At 46.6% G+C, this 15,464-nt stretch overlaps 1 protein-coding gene across 10 annotated transcripts in view; it reads right to left on the bottom strand.

Annotated features, from left to right (window-relative positions):
- The window catches only part of Cit (citron rho-interacting serine/threonine kinase), a 179,907-nt gene that overhangs the window by 113,590 nt on the left and 50,853 nt on the right, over nucleotides 1-15,464 (bottom strand). For all 10 annotated transcript variants that reach the window (XM_052755142.1, XM_052755143.1, XM_052755144.1 and 7 more), the window contains one exon: nucleotides 14,161-14,314. In XM_052755142.1, the coding sequence (XP_052611102.1) occupies nucleotides 14,161-14,314 (154 nt within the window). The remainder of the gene's footprint in view (nucleotides 1-14,160; nucleotides 14,315-15,464) is intronic.

The raw sequence follows: 15,464 nt of genomic DNA, 5'->3' as shown, positions 1-15,464 counted from the left end.
ACCACCACCACAGACATAGATAATTAAAAATCAAATAAATTAGGCTGGAGAGATGGCTGCTCCTCCCGAGGTCCCAAGTTCAATTCCTATCATCCACGTGGCAGCTCGCATCTGTAACTCCAGTCCCAGGAGATGCAATGTCTTCTCCTCACCTCCAAGGGCACCAGATAGCATGTGGTGCACAGATATCCATGAAAGACAAACACCCATATACATAAGGTAAGAGGTTTTAAAAATAAATAAATCTTTAAAAGTATTGAGCATTTTGCCAGGCAGTGGTGGCGCACACCTTCAATCCCAGCACCCAGGAGGCAGAGGCAGGAGGATCTCTGTGAGTTCAAGGCCAGCCTGGTCTACAGAGTGAGTTCCAGGATGGGCTCCAAAGCTACACACAGAAACCTGCCTTGAAAACAAAACAAAATAAAACAAAACAAAACAACAAAAAAGTATTAAGTGTTTGTAATTGACTTACATTTTTCCCAAAAGCTTATACACTTGGAGCTGCATCCCCCCACCTCCGGGGTGCAATTGAACCAGATTTCTTCTCTATAGATTGACTCTTCCGCCCTCCCCCTTGGCTAGGTAGTCAGCAGTCTGTGAGCCACCTACATTAGGCTAGAAATACCCAAGAGAGGAACATTTCCAGTGGAAAGAGTCATGACCGCACTTCTCTGCGGGCCTGGATTTGGAGTGTTTCCATCAGGTGATGTCCACGGGGACACATTTCAGAAGGAGGGAGGGAGGGGCTTCGCGGCTTCCATGCCCTGGGATCAGCCACCGCAGACCCCAGCAATCTTCACTTCCGACACATTCCCCTGAATCACCCACATCCACGAGCACAGATGGGCCTCGGTCTCTGCTTCTTCAACACTTAAAATTTTTTACTCTTTTTTTTTGGGACAGAGTCTCACTCTGTAGCCTTGAGCTCACTGTGTCATCAGGCTGGTCTTGAACTCAATGCCTGCCTTATCACCCTCCTGACTGCCGGGATTAAAGGCATGTGCCACCACACCTGGCTAAAGCGTTTTACTCTTAAATGTTTATTATAAACCAAAATTTTCATGCCCTAAAGTAGCTAAGAAGCAAAATGAACCCCTCACATGTCCATCACCCAGCTCCAACCTCGGCAGCTCTCATTTCATCCCGCCCCACCCTCACCTGGCTTGTCTGCTGACCCGGGACGGCACACCCACTGTTACTGCAGCTGGAAAGCTCTAGTCCAGGGTTTCCCACCAGCGGTTTGCTGACATAAGAATGGGAAAGTCCCTGTTGATGGGGTTGGCACAGTTATACTTATCATAGTGTTCAGCAATAATATCCTTGGTCTCTACCCACAACAGCACCCCCAACTCATCAAAAATGTCTTGAATACCACCATGTCCACCACCAATTGAAAACTACTACTCTACAGATAAGGATTTTTAAAAAGTATCGTTGCGATGGCTATTCCATGCCCGTGTGAGTACGTGTGTGGGGTGCACAATAGCATGGGTACGGAGGTCAGAGGACAGCTCTCAGGAGTCAGCTTTCCCCTTCCACTATGTACACTCCAGAGGGTGTTTTCACACGCTGACCCGTGTCGCCAGTCCTAGATACGACCTTAGAAGAAACAGAGCCAGCGCCTGTGCAGTGGCTCCACAGGTGAGAACACTCCCCATGAGGGCTGACAACCAGAGTGATGCCCAGGACCCTTGTGGTAAAGCAAGACAGCCAACACTCAAAAGCTGTCCTTTGACCTCTACATGTACACTGTGGGATACATACACAGACACACACGCACGCATGCACGCACACATACACGGCAAATGTAATAAAAAGCTTAAAGACAGAAGAAAAAAAAAGAAAAAAGATGCATAACCACAGGTCCACCACCACACCCACCGAGACAACTGTCCACTCCACACCCATGTCTATGCTCAATTTTCCCCACATGTTCCAAAAGATGCCTCTTAAGTCACGAACCAGCAAGTTGATGTCTCTTTTAACCTGAACACTCTTCTTCCTTGAAGAAAAACAGAAAGACAGAAAGAAAGAAAGAAAGAAAGAAAGAAAGAAAGAAAGAAAGAAAGAAAGAAAGAAAGAAACAAAGAAAGAAACAAAGAAAGAAAGAAAGAAAGAGAGAGAGAAAGAAGGAAAGCCATTTATTTGTTTAAGGAACCGTGCAGAATTTCTCACATCTGGACTTGGCTGGCGGTTTCCTTGGAGCATCATGTAACGTGTCTCTCCATCCCGTGTTTCTTGTAGGCTGGCAGATAAACCCAGGGCCTTCTGAATATTCACACGCAATTTTTTTTTTGTTGTGAGCATCACCCAGGATTGTCACCTTGCTATCACATGACATTAGGGAGGACAGAGCACCTGACCTCGATTTTTGTGATGTGAAAATCGATCCATTAGTTTGATGATATCACCCTGATTCCCCCCACCAGAATGTTCTCTCCAATCTTTCACCTAATGGGTTCAGCAGCCACGGCGATCATTATCTCTGAGCCGTTACTTCAGAAGTGGCTGCCAAGAGGAGGCTTTCAGACACCCCCCTTCAGCCCACATGGATTAGCACATCAACAGTTCGGCTGCTCTGTCATACGCTCAACTGGAAAGCTGGGATGGACGCTTGGCTTTCTGTATTTACATCAGAGTAGAGAAATTGGGGCCTTGGCAACCTCGAAGAGTGACCAGTGAGATTCCTTCTGGGCATCATTATGCACTCATCAATTTTTTTTTTTATGTGTTTGGTGTGTTTCAAGACATTTCAGTCTTTTTGATTGTTCCAGGCTAGGCCAGTGGAGTTAATGTTTCAGTTTACAGGAGCCAGAAGAGTAAGTACCAAGCCTCTCCACCCCTTCCTGGGGTGAGGGAGACCAATCCAGAATGTGGGGATATCTAAAGGACAATGACATAGCTTCTTTGCCAAGTCAGTGTCGTGAATATATATACATATGAATGTTCAGGAGTTCTCATGTGTGTGTGTGTGTGTGTGTGTGTGTGTGTTTTATATACGGGCATATGTAATTGTGGGTACAGATGTGTGTGTGTGTATTGTATATGGGTATATGTAATTGTGGGTACAGGTGTGTGTATATGTGTGTATTGTATGTGGGTATATGTAACTGCAGGTACAGGTGTGTGTGTGTGTGTGTGTGTGTGTGTGTGTGTATACTATATGTGGGTATATGTAATTGTGGGTACAGGTGCGCGCGCGCGCGTGTGTGTGTGTGTGTGTGTGTGTGTGTGTGTGTGTGTGTGTACATGCATGCAAGTGTAGGGCCAAAGGTCAACGCCACGTGTCTTCCTTGATAAACAGTCTGTCACTAACCCTGGAGCTTACCAGGCCAGCACATTCCAGGACCCTCCTGTCTCCACCTCCCCAGCTCTGGGATTACAGCAGCATGCCAATTCTGACTTTTGACATCCAGCTGGGATGCAAACTCGGGTCCTCCTGCTTGCACAGTAAACACTTTGCCAGCTGAACCGTCTCCCCAGACCTCTAAAACTTTTTAAATCCGGAGTGTGGGGGAGACGACTTAAGCCTATCTCCACGGCTGACTATATCCCACGATCCGAATGCCTCTGGGTCCAACTGTTCGGAATATTAGGGAGCCTCACAGACACTGCTGCTGAGGATGTAAAACGGAGCAACCACTGTGGGAAGTCGGTGGCCTCTTTGAAAGTTAAACATGCCTCCCATATGGTCTGGCTGTTCCATCCCTGCTCTGGTCCAGAGAAATGAATGCATGCGTCTGCAGACGGGTTCCCACGTGATAAGAGCAATCTTATTTCAAGTGGCCAAAAACTGGAGACGGCCCAAACGCTCACTGGCAGGTGGTGAGATAACCAGCAGACCCCCCCACTGATGAACCATGACTCATGCATCAGCATGGAGGCACTTCAGAACAGTGACACCAGAGAGGGCTGACAGCACACACTGTATGATTCAGTTCACAGAACTCTAGAAAATACAAATGAAACTACCCATGCTTGGAACTAGTTCTATGGTTTCTAGGGACAGAGGGAGGGACGGGGGAGGATGGAAGGGAGAGTCACAGGGCACATGAAGTTTTGGGACATGTTTGTTTGCTTAAGCCTGGTGGTGACTTCACAGGTCTATACACATATCAAAGTTTTAAACTGTAAAGTTTTGTACGTCTTTGTACATTTTGTAGACTTTGTACGTCTGTTACTCCTCAACAGAGCTGTGTCCAACTGCTGGGAGATCTTTTGTCCTCTATCCTGTCCTGGTTAGGGAGTGACTACCCCATTCATTTCTTCCCGCAAGGCAGAAGTATTAGACAAGCTCACCCAGTCTCTTTCTCCCTCACCCCTTCCAAGAGGGAGGAGCTCGCCGCATCCCCCAGAGCAGAGGGGTCACTGTTTTACTAGGAGTAGGACTGTGTGCCTCATAAGACCCCAGCTCAGCAGCCCCTCTTCTCCATGCCTGCATCCAGACGTGGCAGGCACTCGGCCAATTGGCCACTCTTGTCCTTACTCCCAGAGGCCTCTTCGGCAAGGCCAACCCACCTATGAAGCAAGGTTTAATATTCTTCTGTGGGATGGGCAAATTTGTCAGCATCAAAGGTTACTGAACATTAACATCTCGGGGGCCGGTCCGTTGCATATGTCCCTTTGAAAGTCAGGAAGGGCTGTCTCTGGTCCCAAACCACGAGTGCTACAGTTGAGTATCCACTCCCGGGGTGCGTAGAATGGCCATATTTATGCACTGGAAACTGTTCCCAACCCTCAGTCATGGACACCTGTGCCCTCCACTGTGTCCTCACGCTGTCATCTCACGTGACTCCCGCCAACAATCCCCTTTAGTCCCATCCAACCTTCACCCTCAGAAAATGAGCGTAAATGCAATCAACACACTTCACAGAATTGATTGGAAAGTTGGCTGCTGAACAGAGTCCCAGATGTTTAATATCATTTTGAATCGTGGGCCAAATTATCTCCATGCTTGCTTGTTTGTGAAAGGGCTTTCAGCGAGCGAGAGCTGAATGGTGGGGGACTCCAATTTCTGGGTTCCCTAACAAACCTATTCCCATCTCCCATCTTCTCCATGGAAAGGCATTATCTTATCTCATTTAGAACTGATCCAGTTGAAACCTGGCACTGTACCACAAAGAGGCACAAGAAAATGGAGACTCATGGAGGGGCGCACTTTGGAGGGATACAGTCCATCATATCACAGGAAGCTTTATTTATGGGACATCCAGTGTGGAAATTCCCCAAAGGTCAATATTTGGAAAACCATGTTGTTGAAGAACAAACCACTCTAGACTCATATTCCTTATGAAGTAGGACTCTATTGGTTCCTGTGACTCTCCTACTTAGGCCACCAGGAAGCTAGGACTCCCAGATCATCCTCAGCAACATACTAGGAAATCCCTTGTTTTGCTCTGAACCAGTACTTTATTTCCTGAACCAGATACACCCTTCACTCAGATCCCCTACACCCACTCCATCTTAATACTGCAGTTGTCTCTAGAATAAGTTGTCTCCATTTATAACGTAGGATATATACTTTTAATATCTCTGGCTGTGGCCTCCAAACTCACGATAGAGGAGAAAAGACCTATAATCCTAATTCATAAGCATTTAGCTCCCTTTAGCCTATTTTCCCCCTTAATCACTTACCCTCTAAAAACAGAACAGCCCCCAAGAGATGCATAAATATTCCCGAATATTCCCTAAGAGGCTAGTCTGCATCTCTTCATCATTCCTTCTCCATGTTCTGGCCGGCTGGTTTCTGCCCACTGTCTCCCTCCCCCTCCCACTGCTGATACCCAAGGGGCCTCAATTCCTCTTCCTTCCTTCCTCCTGTCCCTACAGAGACCTGGAGACTGGCAGAGGGACACATATCATCGTCAACCAAGTCTAACAAAGAAGCTCACCTCTGTCCTCCTCCAAATGGTTATCAAAACAAAACCCTGCCAGATACCTGGCTTAGGCAATGGCAACTCTGAATCTGACAGCTTTTAAAGAGGTTGAAAGCATGTGAGCAATCATGTCACATGTCCCGTAGAGATAATGCTATCCTACAGGCAAAATGCTGAAGTACAGAAATGGAAGACAAGTGTTAAAACTATAAGGGAATTGGTGTTTTGCCTGAATGTGTGTCTGTGTGAAGGTGTCTGATCCCCTGGAACTGGAGTTACAGAAGGTTGTAAGCTGCCATGTGGGTGCTGGGAATTGAACCTAGGTCCTCTGGAAGAGCAGCCAGTTCGCTTAGCCACTGAGCCATCTCTCCAGCCCCAAAACTATAAGGGAGTAAGACAAGAGCTGTCCACAAGAAATCGACTTCAGAGCAGTAGTCTTATAAAGCCTTGGCTTCATTCTTCCCAGTGATACACGAAAATAGCCTGCCAATAAGAACGTCTAAATTTTTGTTTATCTGGTTGGTTGGTTTTGTTTTGTTTTGTTTGAGACAGGGCTTCACTGCGTGGCCCTGGCTATCCTGGAACTCACTCTGTAGAGCAGACTGGCCTCGAACTCAGAGATCCTCCTACCTTTGCCTCCTGAGTGCTGGGATTCAAGGTGTGCACCACCACTGCCCAGCTGAACACCTATATTTTTAAGAAGCAGAACAAAGATGTCATCTAGAGTACAGGAGGCGATGATAATTTATATCACCATAGAATTCTCCAGAAAGTTACATAAGAAACTCATAAAAGGAGACTGGACATGGGATGGGAGAGATTACTGACCCTACAACTGTCTATATCAATTAGTTTTTTGAGATTTATTTTTTTTAGATTTATTTTTATTTGTATGAGGGTTTTGTCTGCATAATGTATGTGCATCACATGCATGCCTGGTGTCCAAGGAGGTAGGAAGAGGTGTTGGCTCTCCTGGAACTAGAGTTAAGTTAGAGACCATTCTGAGCTACCATACGGCACTGGGAACCTAATCCAGCTTCTCTGCAAGAGCAACAAGTGCTCCTAACTGCTTAGCTCTATTTCCAGCCCCTGGTATCGCTCAAAAACTTCCACCATTCCAGCATTCTCAAAATAAATAAAAGCTAAAGAGGTATGTTTTATTTAGTGGTATTTTAGGTAGAATGGTGGTATATACTGAAGTCCCTAGCACTTGGGAGGCTGAGGCAGGAGGATCATAAATCTGAGGATATCACAGGCTACATAGTAAGACTCTATCTCAAAAAAAAAAAAAAAGAAAAGAAAAAACAGCCCTCACAAACAATATAAAAGTAAAATAAAAAGGCTAGAGTTGGAAGGACCTGAATTCCACACCTACCACAGACAACTGCATGATCCGTGACCGTCACTAAGGGCTCATGTCTTCAAGCCCCAGTGTTGCCATGTGTACTGTGGGATTAATTCTAGGAATTAATTGGCTCACTGGAGGTCTGGGGAGGAGCAAAAGGGGCAGTAAAATGCACAGTATGCTTTGCAGAGTCTTGGCACATAGTGGGTGCTTAGCCTTCCAATAATACTTGCCTAAGAAGTATTAATGAAGGGCACTTAACCCATCCTCCATTAACAGGGATCTAGACAAGAGTAAATGGGAGAGATATGCAAATTCTCTTTTGCTATCAGACGAAGAAGAAGTACACCATCATCTTGAAGGAGGTAAAGTCTACCTGAAAGAAAAGCTTTAAATTCATTCCTCAAAGGTATAACATAGCCGGGCGGTGGTGGTGGTGGTGCACACCTTTAATCCCAGCACTCGAGAGGCAGAGGCAGGCGGACCAAACCCTGTCTCGAAAAAACAAAACAAAGGTATAGCATAAAATCCAACAGTTCTGGACCATTGAGATGGTTTATCAGGTAAAGGTGCTTGCTGCCAAGTCTGGTAACCTGAGTTCGAGTCCCAGGACCCACAAGGTGAAAGGAAGAAACCGATTCCCACCAGGTGTCCTCTGACCCCACACACATACTCACGTAAATAAATAAATGTAATTTTTAAAAATTAAGCCAACAATTCTAAACGGTTACATCCACCATGGGAGTCCCTAACCAGCCTCCTCTCATCCTGAGCCTAGAAGTCAAAGCGAGGAAGACCCACAAAGATGAGCAAGAAATGCTAGGCCTGACACATCGGATGTTTCTCCTCCTCGGTAGCTTCATACACTAATATGCACAGGGATCACCGAGGGATCTTATTAAAACGCAGCTTCCGACTTAGGAGCGAGTCTCCGCGTCTCTAACAAGCTCCCAGGCGATGACACTGTTATTGGTCCATGGACCACAGCCCGAGCAGAAAAGTCCCACTGAACCTCCACAACAGTTCTGAACTTATTAGCAATAGCCGTCTTGAGGGATTAACATTACTGGAATGTCGTTCTTCCTCCTGAAAATTCTCAGCTGGGACAACTGTCTCCCTTGAGTTCCCGCCTCAAGGGACTGTGAGCAATGTGTGGAGACGTTTTTTGAGTCTCACAACTGCAGAATGGGATGCTAAATGACAGTGTGGGTAGAGGCCAGGGATGATGAGAGGCACACTGTAATTCACACAGCAGACCCACCACAAAAAAAATCATCTGTACCAAAAAAAAAAAAAAAAAAAAAAAAATCATCTGACCCGAATGTCAGCAGGGCCAATGTTGGGAGAGCCTGCTCTAAAAAACATAATGTTCTTTCTTCGCCATGCACAAATTTGTAGCCTTCACCAGGCTACAAATCCTAATGGTAAAAGCAAGCCATCGATCCAATGTCCTTGCCCAGGTTAGCTCTGAGAAATGAGGGATCACAAGGTGGCAGATGCTGTAAGTAGAGAAGGGTCTCGGGTCTGTGTTTTGTTTAAAGTCAGGCATACGTGGTTCAGGAACCCGGTGGGGGAACCGACAGCACCTGAAACCTTACAGTTCTAACAACTGTTCAGGACCACAGCTCTATTCAAGCTTATCCAGGACTCCAAGCTCCATGCAGGCAGGACCACCTTCAGATGCGCTCATGCAGGGCCGAGGACCCCACACAGCTCCTTGCACACTGCAGACGCTCAGATTCCCGACTGAATCTTGCCACTTCCAAAGTTACTTCAACTCCAAACATTCTCACACAGGCCCAGAGGCTAATGGGCTCACTCCAGTGCAGCACGGTCCATCATTCACCGTCATCACTACCACGACCATCACCACTTACTGAAATTGCTCATACGAGGGCAAGCATAGTATTGTGGAAAGAGCATGGGTTTTGAATCATGTGGATCTTGACACAAATCCACACCCATTCGCTGATCTTAAGTTACCGTATCATCCACATCTGTAAGATGGATCTAAAACCCAAGGGTTTTGAAACAATACCATGTCATACATTAGAATTTCTTGAACTGGGGTAGAATAAACGTAGCCTACACTGCTAAAGGACTGCAATTTTTAAAAGAGGAAGCTACACGGTACTATTTACTTTATACACAGGATCTTCCAACACTGTCACTCAGCGATGGGTAAGCACAGAATCCCTCCTCTTCAACCAGATGTCCCCACCCCTCCCACAGGCTTACAGTCACGTGACTACATGTTTACAGTCTAACTACCAACTGCCCAGGGCCAGGCAGAGCAGGGAAAGGGACATCTACTTGGAAAGGGAAGATCTCCATGTGCCATCAGCATGGGCTCGCCACTGAGTCACTGCTGGAGCAAAACAAAATGTACTCTCTGCTAACAAATGCTACGGACCTGGAAAACAGGAAGAACTTGGCGAGAACTGCTTCGTGTTGAAAACAGTGGAAGACCCAAGAGGAAAGGCCCGTGTCAGGAGTGATAACCAACGCTAGTTCTCCAGGACATGAGCCAGAAACACTCAAGGAGAGAACTCACGGTCACCTCTCGCATTGACGCCATCCTTGAGACACAAAGCCTTGCGTGAAAGGTGTAAGTATGCCAGTTCCGTTGGGGGAAAATATTTTAAAAGATGTGCTCTGGGAAAGCGCCAGACAGCAAAACCTTCCCACTGACAGGACCAGAGAGATGCCAAGGAACACCAACAGTATGAGAGCGGAGAGCGCTGACTGGCTCCCAGGAGGAGAGAAAAATCAAGCTGGATTAAGACCGGAATCTGAAACACCGGAACTGAACCGCCCAGGGCAGCGGTTAGGGTTCAGGAGCCCCTGGAGCGCAGCCCTGAAATAATGACAAAAAGCAGCAGCAGCAAACACAACCTTGCAGAAGGCTGGGAAGGAGACATAGAGTGATCGGTGCCTAGACACCCAACAGCAGTAACGCCGTACAGAGTCCTCCATTGGCTGGGAGAATAAAAACCCCTGAAATGGGTCAGACCCCCAGGTCACATGCTCTTGCCCAAGACAACTCCAAGGGGCAGGGCCTAGGAGGGCAAGGGTGCTCCGCCCAGCCTCCCTCACTGAACTTCCTGTCCTGTCACTCATCAACCTGCCTGGACCCTTCTTAAATTGCATTTCTGCATCCCGCCAGGACCACCTCTCGAGATAATGCGCTTTCGACGATTATTACCTGCTGTGTTAAGCAGTACTTTCTTTCATTGGTTACAACGAGAAAGAGAAGAATGAGGGGTGCCACGGCAGAGAGGCTAATGTCGCTTTCATCAGGGGACAATATCATGTTGTGGGAAGCGGAAATGCTCAACAGCCGGGATCATAAGGCATTCAAGTGGTGACCGTGAACTTGGGAAACTTTGATGATTGCAAGGGTTCTTGTCTGATGAGAGTCACTCCACGTGTGTTTGTGAGAAACAGAATTGGACAAAGACATAATTTATGTTAGAAAACAGCTCAAATCACTTGGAGTACAGCAATGTTCTGATTCACACAAGGCCCTGGGCTGATTGCAAACACACACACACACAAAGAGAGAAACCTGCTGGCGGACACCAGGTAAAGACCGTGCCTCTCCGCATGGTCAGGACCCACCAGGCACTACCAATCCTCAGAGAGAATGAGGATTCCAGCCCCAACTGAGCTACCTAACCTGACTGAGCCTAGCAACATCCAAACAAACACCTTCCTGTGTATGGGCCATAACAGAAGAGGGACCCGAGCTGGTAAAACTGGTGAAACCTGTTGAAAGTCTCAAGTTTAAGTAATAATATCATCAGAAAAATTTAGTCTGGGCTTTGACAAGTGAGACATTGCTCTATAAGAGCTATCCACATTAGGGATAAGGAAGTGAAAGGTCCAGAGACAGGGCATCAACTCTGCAATTTTTCTGGAAGTCTGATAGGACAAAACACAGGTTGACTGAAATGAAAAGAATTTGTTTATTTAAGCAAACTTATTTTGCTGCGTCTTTAGAGCCATTAACTACACCGGGAGCCAGCAGTCAATAAAAATCATGTGCATATGTGTGCCTGCGCACAGGTGAGCATGTATGTGCAGGTGGCCACAGACACTAGAGAGGGCATGGGCTCCCCTGGTGGTTGTGACCTTCTGACATGGTGCTGGGGATGAAACTCTGGTCCTCTGGGAGAGCAGCAGGCTCTCTTGACCACTGAGCCCCACCCCCAGCCCTGTCTCCACCTTCTGAATGAGCACCGGAGTCCAGTCCTCTATGGTCTCCGCACACGCCTAGATACACACCCCCGCTGCTGCTGCTTCTGGTCACTGATTCCCTGAACAAAACAGCACAGCAACGATTCACGGCATCTCCTATCAGGGTTAGAGTTCACCCAGGCGTGATATAAAGACACCGGAGGGCGTTACTCCAGTATATGCAAGTGGTGTGTCAATTTATATAAAGATGAACCTGGGCAGCCTCAGATGGGGGTATCCAAGAGGGAGGGGGGTTGTTCCTGGAACCCCTACCCCCCACCCCACCCCCGCAGCAAGGAAGGGCAAACTCTCACAGCAAAAACAACATCAAGCCCTACCAAAACACAAAATAAAGTTACTCAGATAATTAACCGCCATTCACCGACTTACCTTGGTGGAAATGTGTTGTTAGGCATAATTAGCAAGCTCATGCATAAAAACATTAATTGCTTGTTCAAGAAGATGAGATAAAAAGGCAAGACAAGAAAAGATTAAGTGCCTGAATAGCATCTAAAGGATACTCTATCAAATCTTTCTAAAAGCGTTAATGGAAAGAATGAAAATATATTACTGATTAAAAAGTCTCACCTTTGGAAATTTGGAGGGAATTGGCGGAATACTAAGAAAAACAAACCAGTGTGACTACCAGAACGCTATGGTTAGGCCGTCTCTTTTAAAAGGCCATGTGCTGAAAGCTTGGTCATCACACTATGGCGCTCCTGGGAGGTGGTGGCACCTTTGTAGACAGGGCCTAGTGGGTGGAAGTGAGGTCACATGACCCTAAAGGGGATGTTGAGACACAGGTCGTTGCCACCCATCGGGAGGAGAATAGGCCTCACTGTGTGTATGTGTACCTCCCACAGCGGTGCACTGTGCCACCACAGGCCCGAAGTGTCAGAGCAGAGACCACGGGCTGAAACCTCTGAAGACCATTAGCCCTGATCAACTCTTTCCCACCTTAGGTTGATTTTCCTTGGCTATCTTATCACAACAACAAAGGCCAGCACATGCAAGAAAAGCCGTCAAAAGGATTTCCAGAGATATCCTACTGCCAGGTGTGGTGGCGCACGCTGAGTTCGAGGCCAGCCTGGTCTACAGAATGTGTTCCAGGACAATCAGGGCTACACCGAGAAACCCTGTCTCGAAGAAATACGGTCTACTGAAATACCTCAGCAGGTGTTAGAGAAACAATCAACATGGCTTTTGACTCAAAAGACTGGATCCCAACAGTGACAGTCAGTGTTAACAGTTAACTTGACAGAATCTAGACTCACTGAAGACATGGGACCCTGGGCGCACCTCGGGGAGATTGCCTAGTTTGTGTTAACCAAAGTGTTAGGACCTGTCCACTGTGGGCAGCGCCATTCCCTGGGGAGGAGCCTGGACTGTAGGAGTAGAGAGAAGAGCTGAGCCGGGCAGCAGCTTGCATCACGTGACTACGAAATGACCAGCTGCTTCAAGCACTTGCCTCTTTGATTTAGAAGCCATGCTGGTCTGTACCCTTGAACTGTGAGCGGAATAAACTCCTGCTCCTTGAAGTTGCTTCGGTCAGAGTATTCTATCACAGCAATGGGGAAAAGCTCACACACCAGCTACTCTTACTTCTCAGCTGAAGGCACAAGAGCTTTCACAGTCCTTTGTCCTAAACAGGGACAGATTTCTCTGAGTTTAGAATATTTACATGTAGGTTGAATGAGATATCATGAAGTTGGGACCCATAACTAAGTACAGATCTCCCTTAGGTCCCACACACATAGCCAGAAGGTAATTTTATATATTTAATGCAACCCCTCATGGGGGGCACACATGGAATTTCCATTTGGGATATCAGATTGGTGCTCAAAAAGTTTCAGATTTTGGAGTATTTCGGGTTTTGGTTTTGTTTTGTGGGGTTTTTTGGGGGTTTTTTGATTAGGGACGCTCAACCTGTAATCAGCACAGCTCCAATTAGAAGCTCAGAGTTGACACCTAAAAACAGCTTCCAGTTCCCCATCTCCCATCAGCACCAAAAATAAACACACCCAACACCACCATTCTAATCTATGCTGATCACTGGGCCAGGTCAAGGGGTGACCTTCAATCAGCAACATACCAAAAAAATAAAAAAGGAATGTTTTAAAGTCTTCAAAACATAATCACCAATTCATAAAAATACATAGATAAAGAAACATGTTTCTTGGTGTTGTTGATAAGTCGGATTCTTGTTCTTAAGGAAGTGATTCAGCTTATACTCTGATTATATACACAGTGAGGTGTGACTGGGGCCCTGGATGTATGCACTAGAGACTTTCTGTGCTTGAGAGCAAAGAGGACCACACAGCGGGAGGCACATGAACACAGCCAGCTGCTCCAGCCCAGGCTTGGCCCTCCACAGAGCCCCAGCGCCCTGTCTCCACGTCTTTTTCTCTACTGAGGATGAAATAACTGAGTCTGTGTTTCCTCTTGGAAGAAACTGTCACACCAAAGGACCGCCTTTGGACGCCACCATCTGCACCTCGAACTCACTCCGAGAAATGTTCTGAAGGCCACGGACAGACAGACAGAGCTTGGCAAGTGACCCACTTCTCTGCAGACAGTTATTACTCAAAGACAGCTGCGTCATTAGCTCTTTCTGCGGCTGTAAATAACGAAAGCCTTTATGTCAAGTCCAGACGGCCTTCTCAATCCCAAACCCAAGCCGAAGCAGCACGCTCTACTCACAGTTACGGATGTTATTCCAGTCGGTTCTGGCAAAGAAGGGGTGGCAGCAGAGACCCTCAAACTTCAGTCTCTCTTTCTGGCCACACAGCAAACTCTGAATCAGATCAAGGAACTCACTGCTAACTTTGGGGTCATCCGGAAACTTCAAAAACCGCTATTCAAAAAAAAAAAAAAAAAAATTTAAAAAAAAAACCATTTCCTTAGCGGTGATTCAGTTTATGGCCTGAAGTGAAGAGTTTCTCACACATATAACTTCTTTTCATTCTTTTTTTTTTTTTTTTAAAATAAAGTTTGGTGCCCTCATAACTTTAGACCAAAGGCTTGTTCCTGAAATAAGTGGTCTGCATACATCAATAGGCCTAGTTCCTTTGTTGGGGTTCAATGGCCTTCGTGGCTTGACCTGTGCTTCCTTCCCCCATCTAATCTCACACACCCCCATCTGTCTCTCTCTCTCTCTGTTGTCCAACAGTGACGAGTTATTTCAGGCTCTCTGTTCATCTCATGCTGTTCGCTCAGCCCAGAACTCCGTCCACCAGCGCCACCCCCCAGCTCTTGCCGGCCGCTTTCCTGGCTGACATTCCCTCCCACGTGCTCCCTCTATATGCCACCTTTCCTTGCCTGCTTTTGGTTTTTTTGAAACAGGGTTATCATCTAGCTCAGGCTGGCCTCGAACTCAAAATGTAGCCAAGGATGCACCTGCCTGCACCTGCCCAGAGTGTGTTCTGCTTTTGTACGGACATGATGTGCTAAGATTTCTGAGGGATGAGGGGAGAGAAGGTGAAGATGGTCCCCTGGCTCATCACTGCTGACCTGGTACCCAACAGTACCTAGTACAGTTCTGCTAAGCCTCAATTACTGAATGATCAGACTGAAATGGAGGATGAAAATTAGCTCTAGAGGGAAATTTCAACTCAAGAGAAGCCTCAGTAACAGTGTTTGTACATTAAAAAAAATATATATGCATCAACCATTCCAGGAAAATGAAAATTGGATGAGATATAAAATCCAAGGGAATGAGGCCTCTTTTCTCCCTTAAGCTGAAACGAAAAAAAATGGGTTCATCACGTTCTTTAGAAATGGGCTTAATGGAGTGCAAGTATACTTATTAGAAAGTGGTTCTAATTCTACTTTATGCATATTTGTGTGTGTACACATACATACATTACTTCAATTCTAACTTATCTGCTCACTTCTTCCCCACTTGAGAATCACGGCTTCAGAGCCAAACAGCCTGTCCTGTCTGGTTTCTTCATCAGCGTGGGAGGCGGTAACATCTACCTCCCAGGGTTGTTTGGAAAGGAAGG

This window comes from Peromyscus californicus, unplaced genomic scaffold (assembly GCF_007827085.1).
Source record: "Peromyscus californicus insignis strain IS unplaced genomic scaffold, ASM782708v3 Scaffold_2__1_contigs__length_46816999, whole genome shotgun sequence".
NCBI lineage: Eukaryota > Metazoa > Chordata > Mammalia > Rodentia > Cricetidae > Peromyscus > Peromyscus californicus.
The sequence above is the reverse complement of the archived record's forward strand: the minus strand, read 5'-3'. Positions and strand labels throughout refer to the sequence as shown.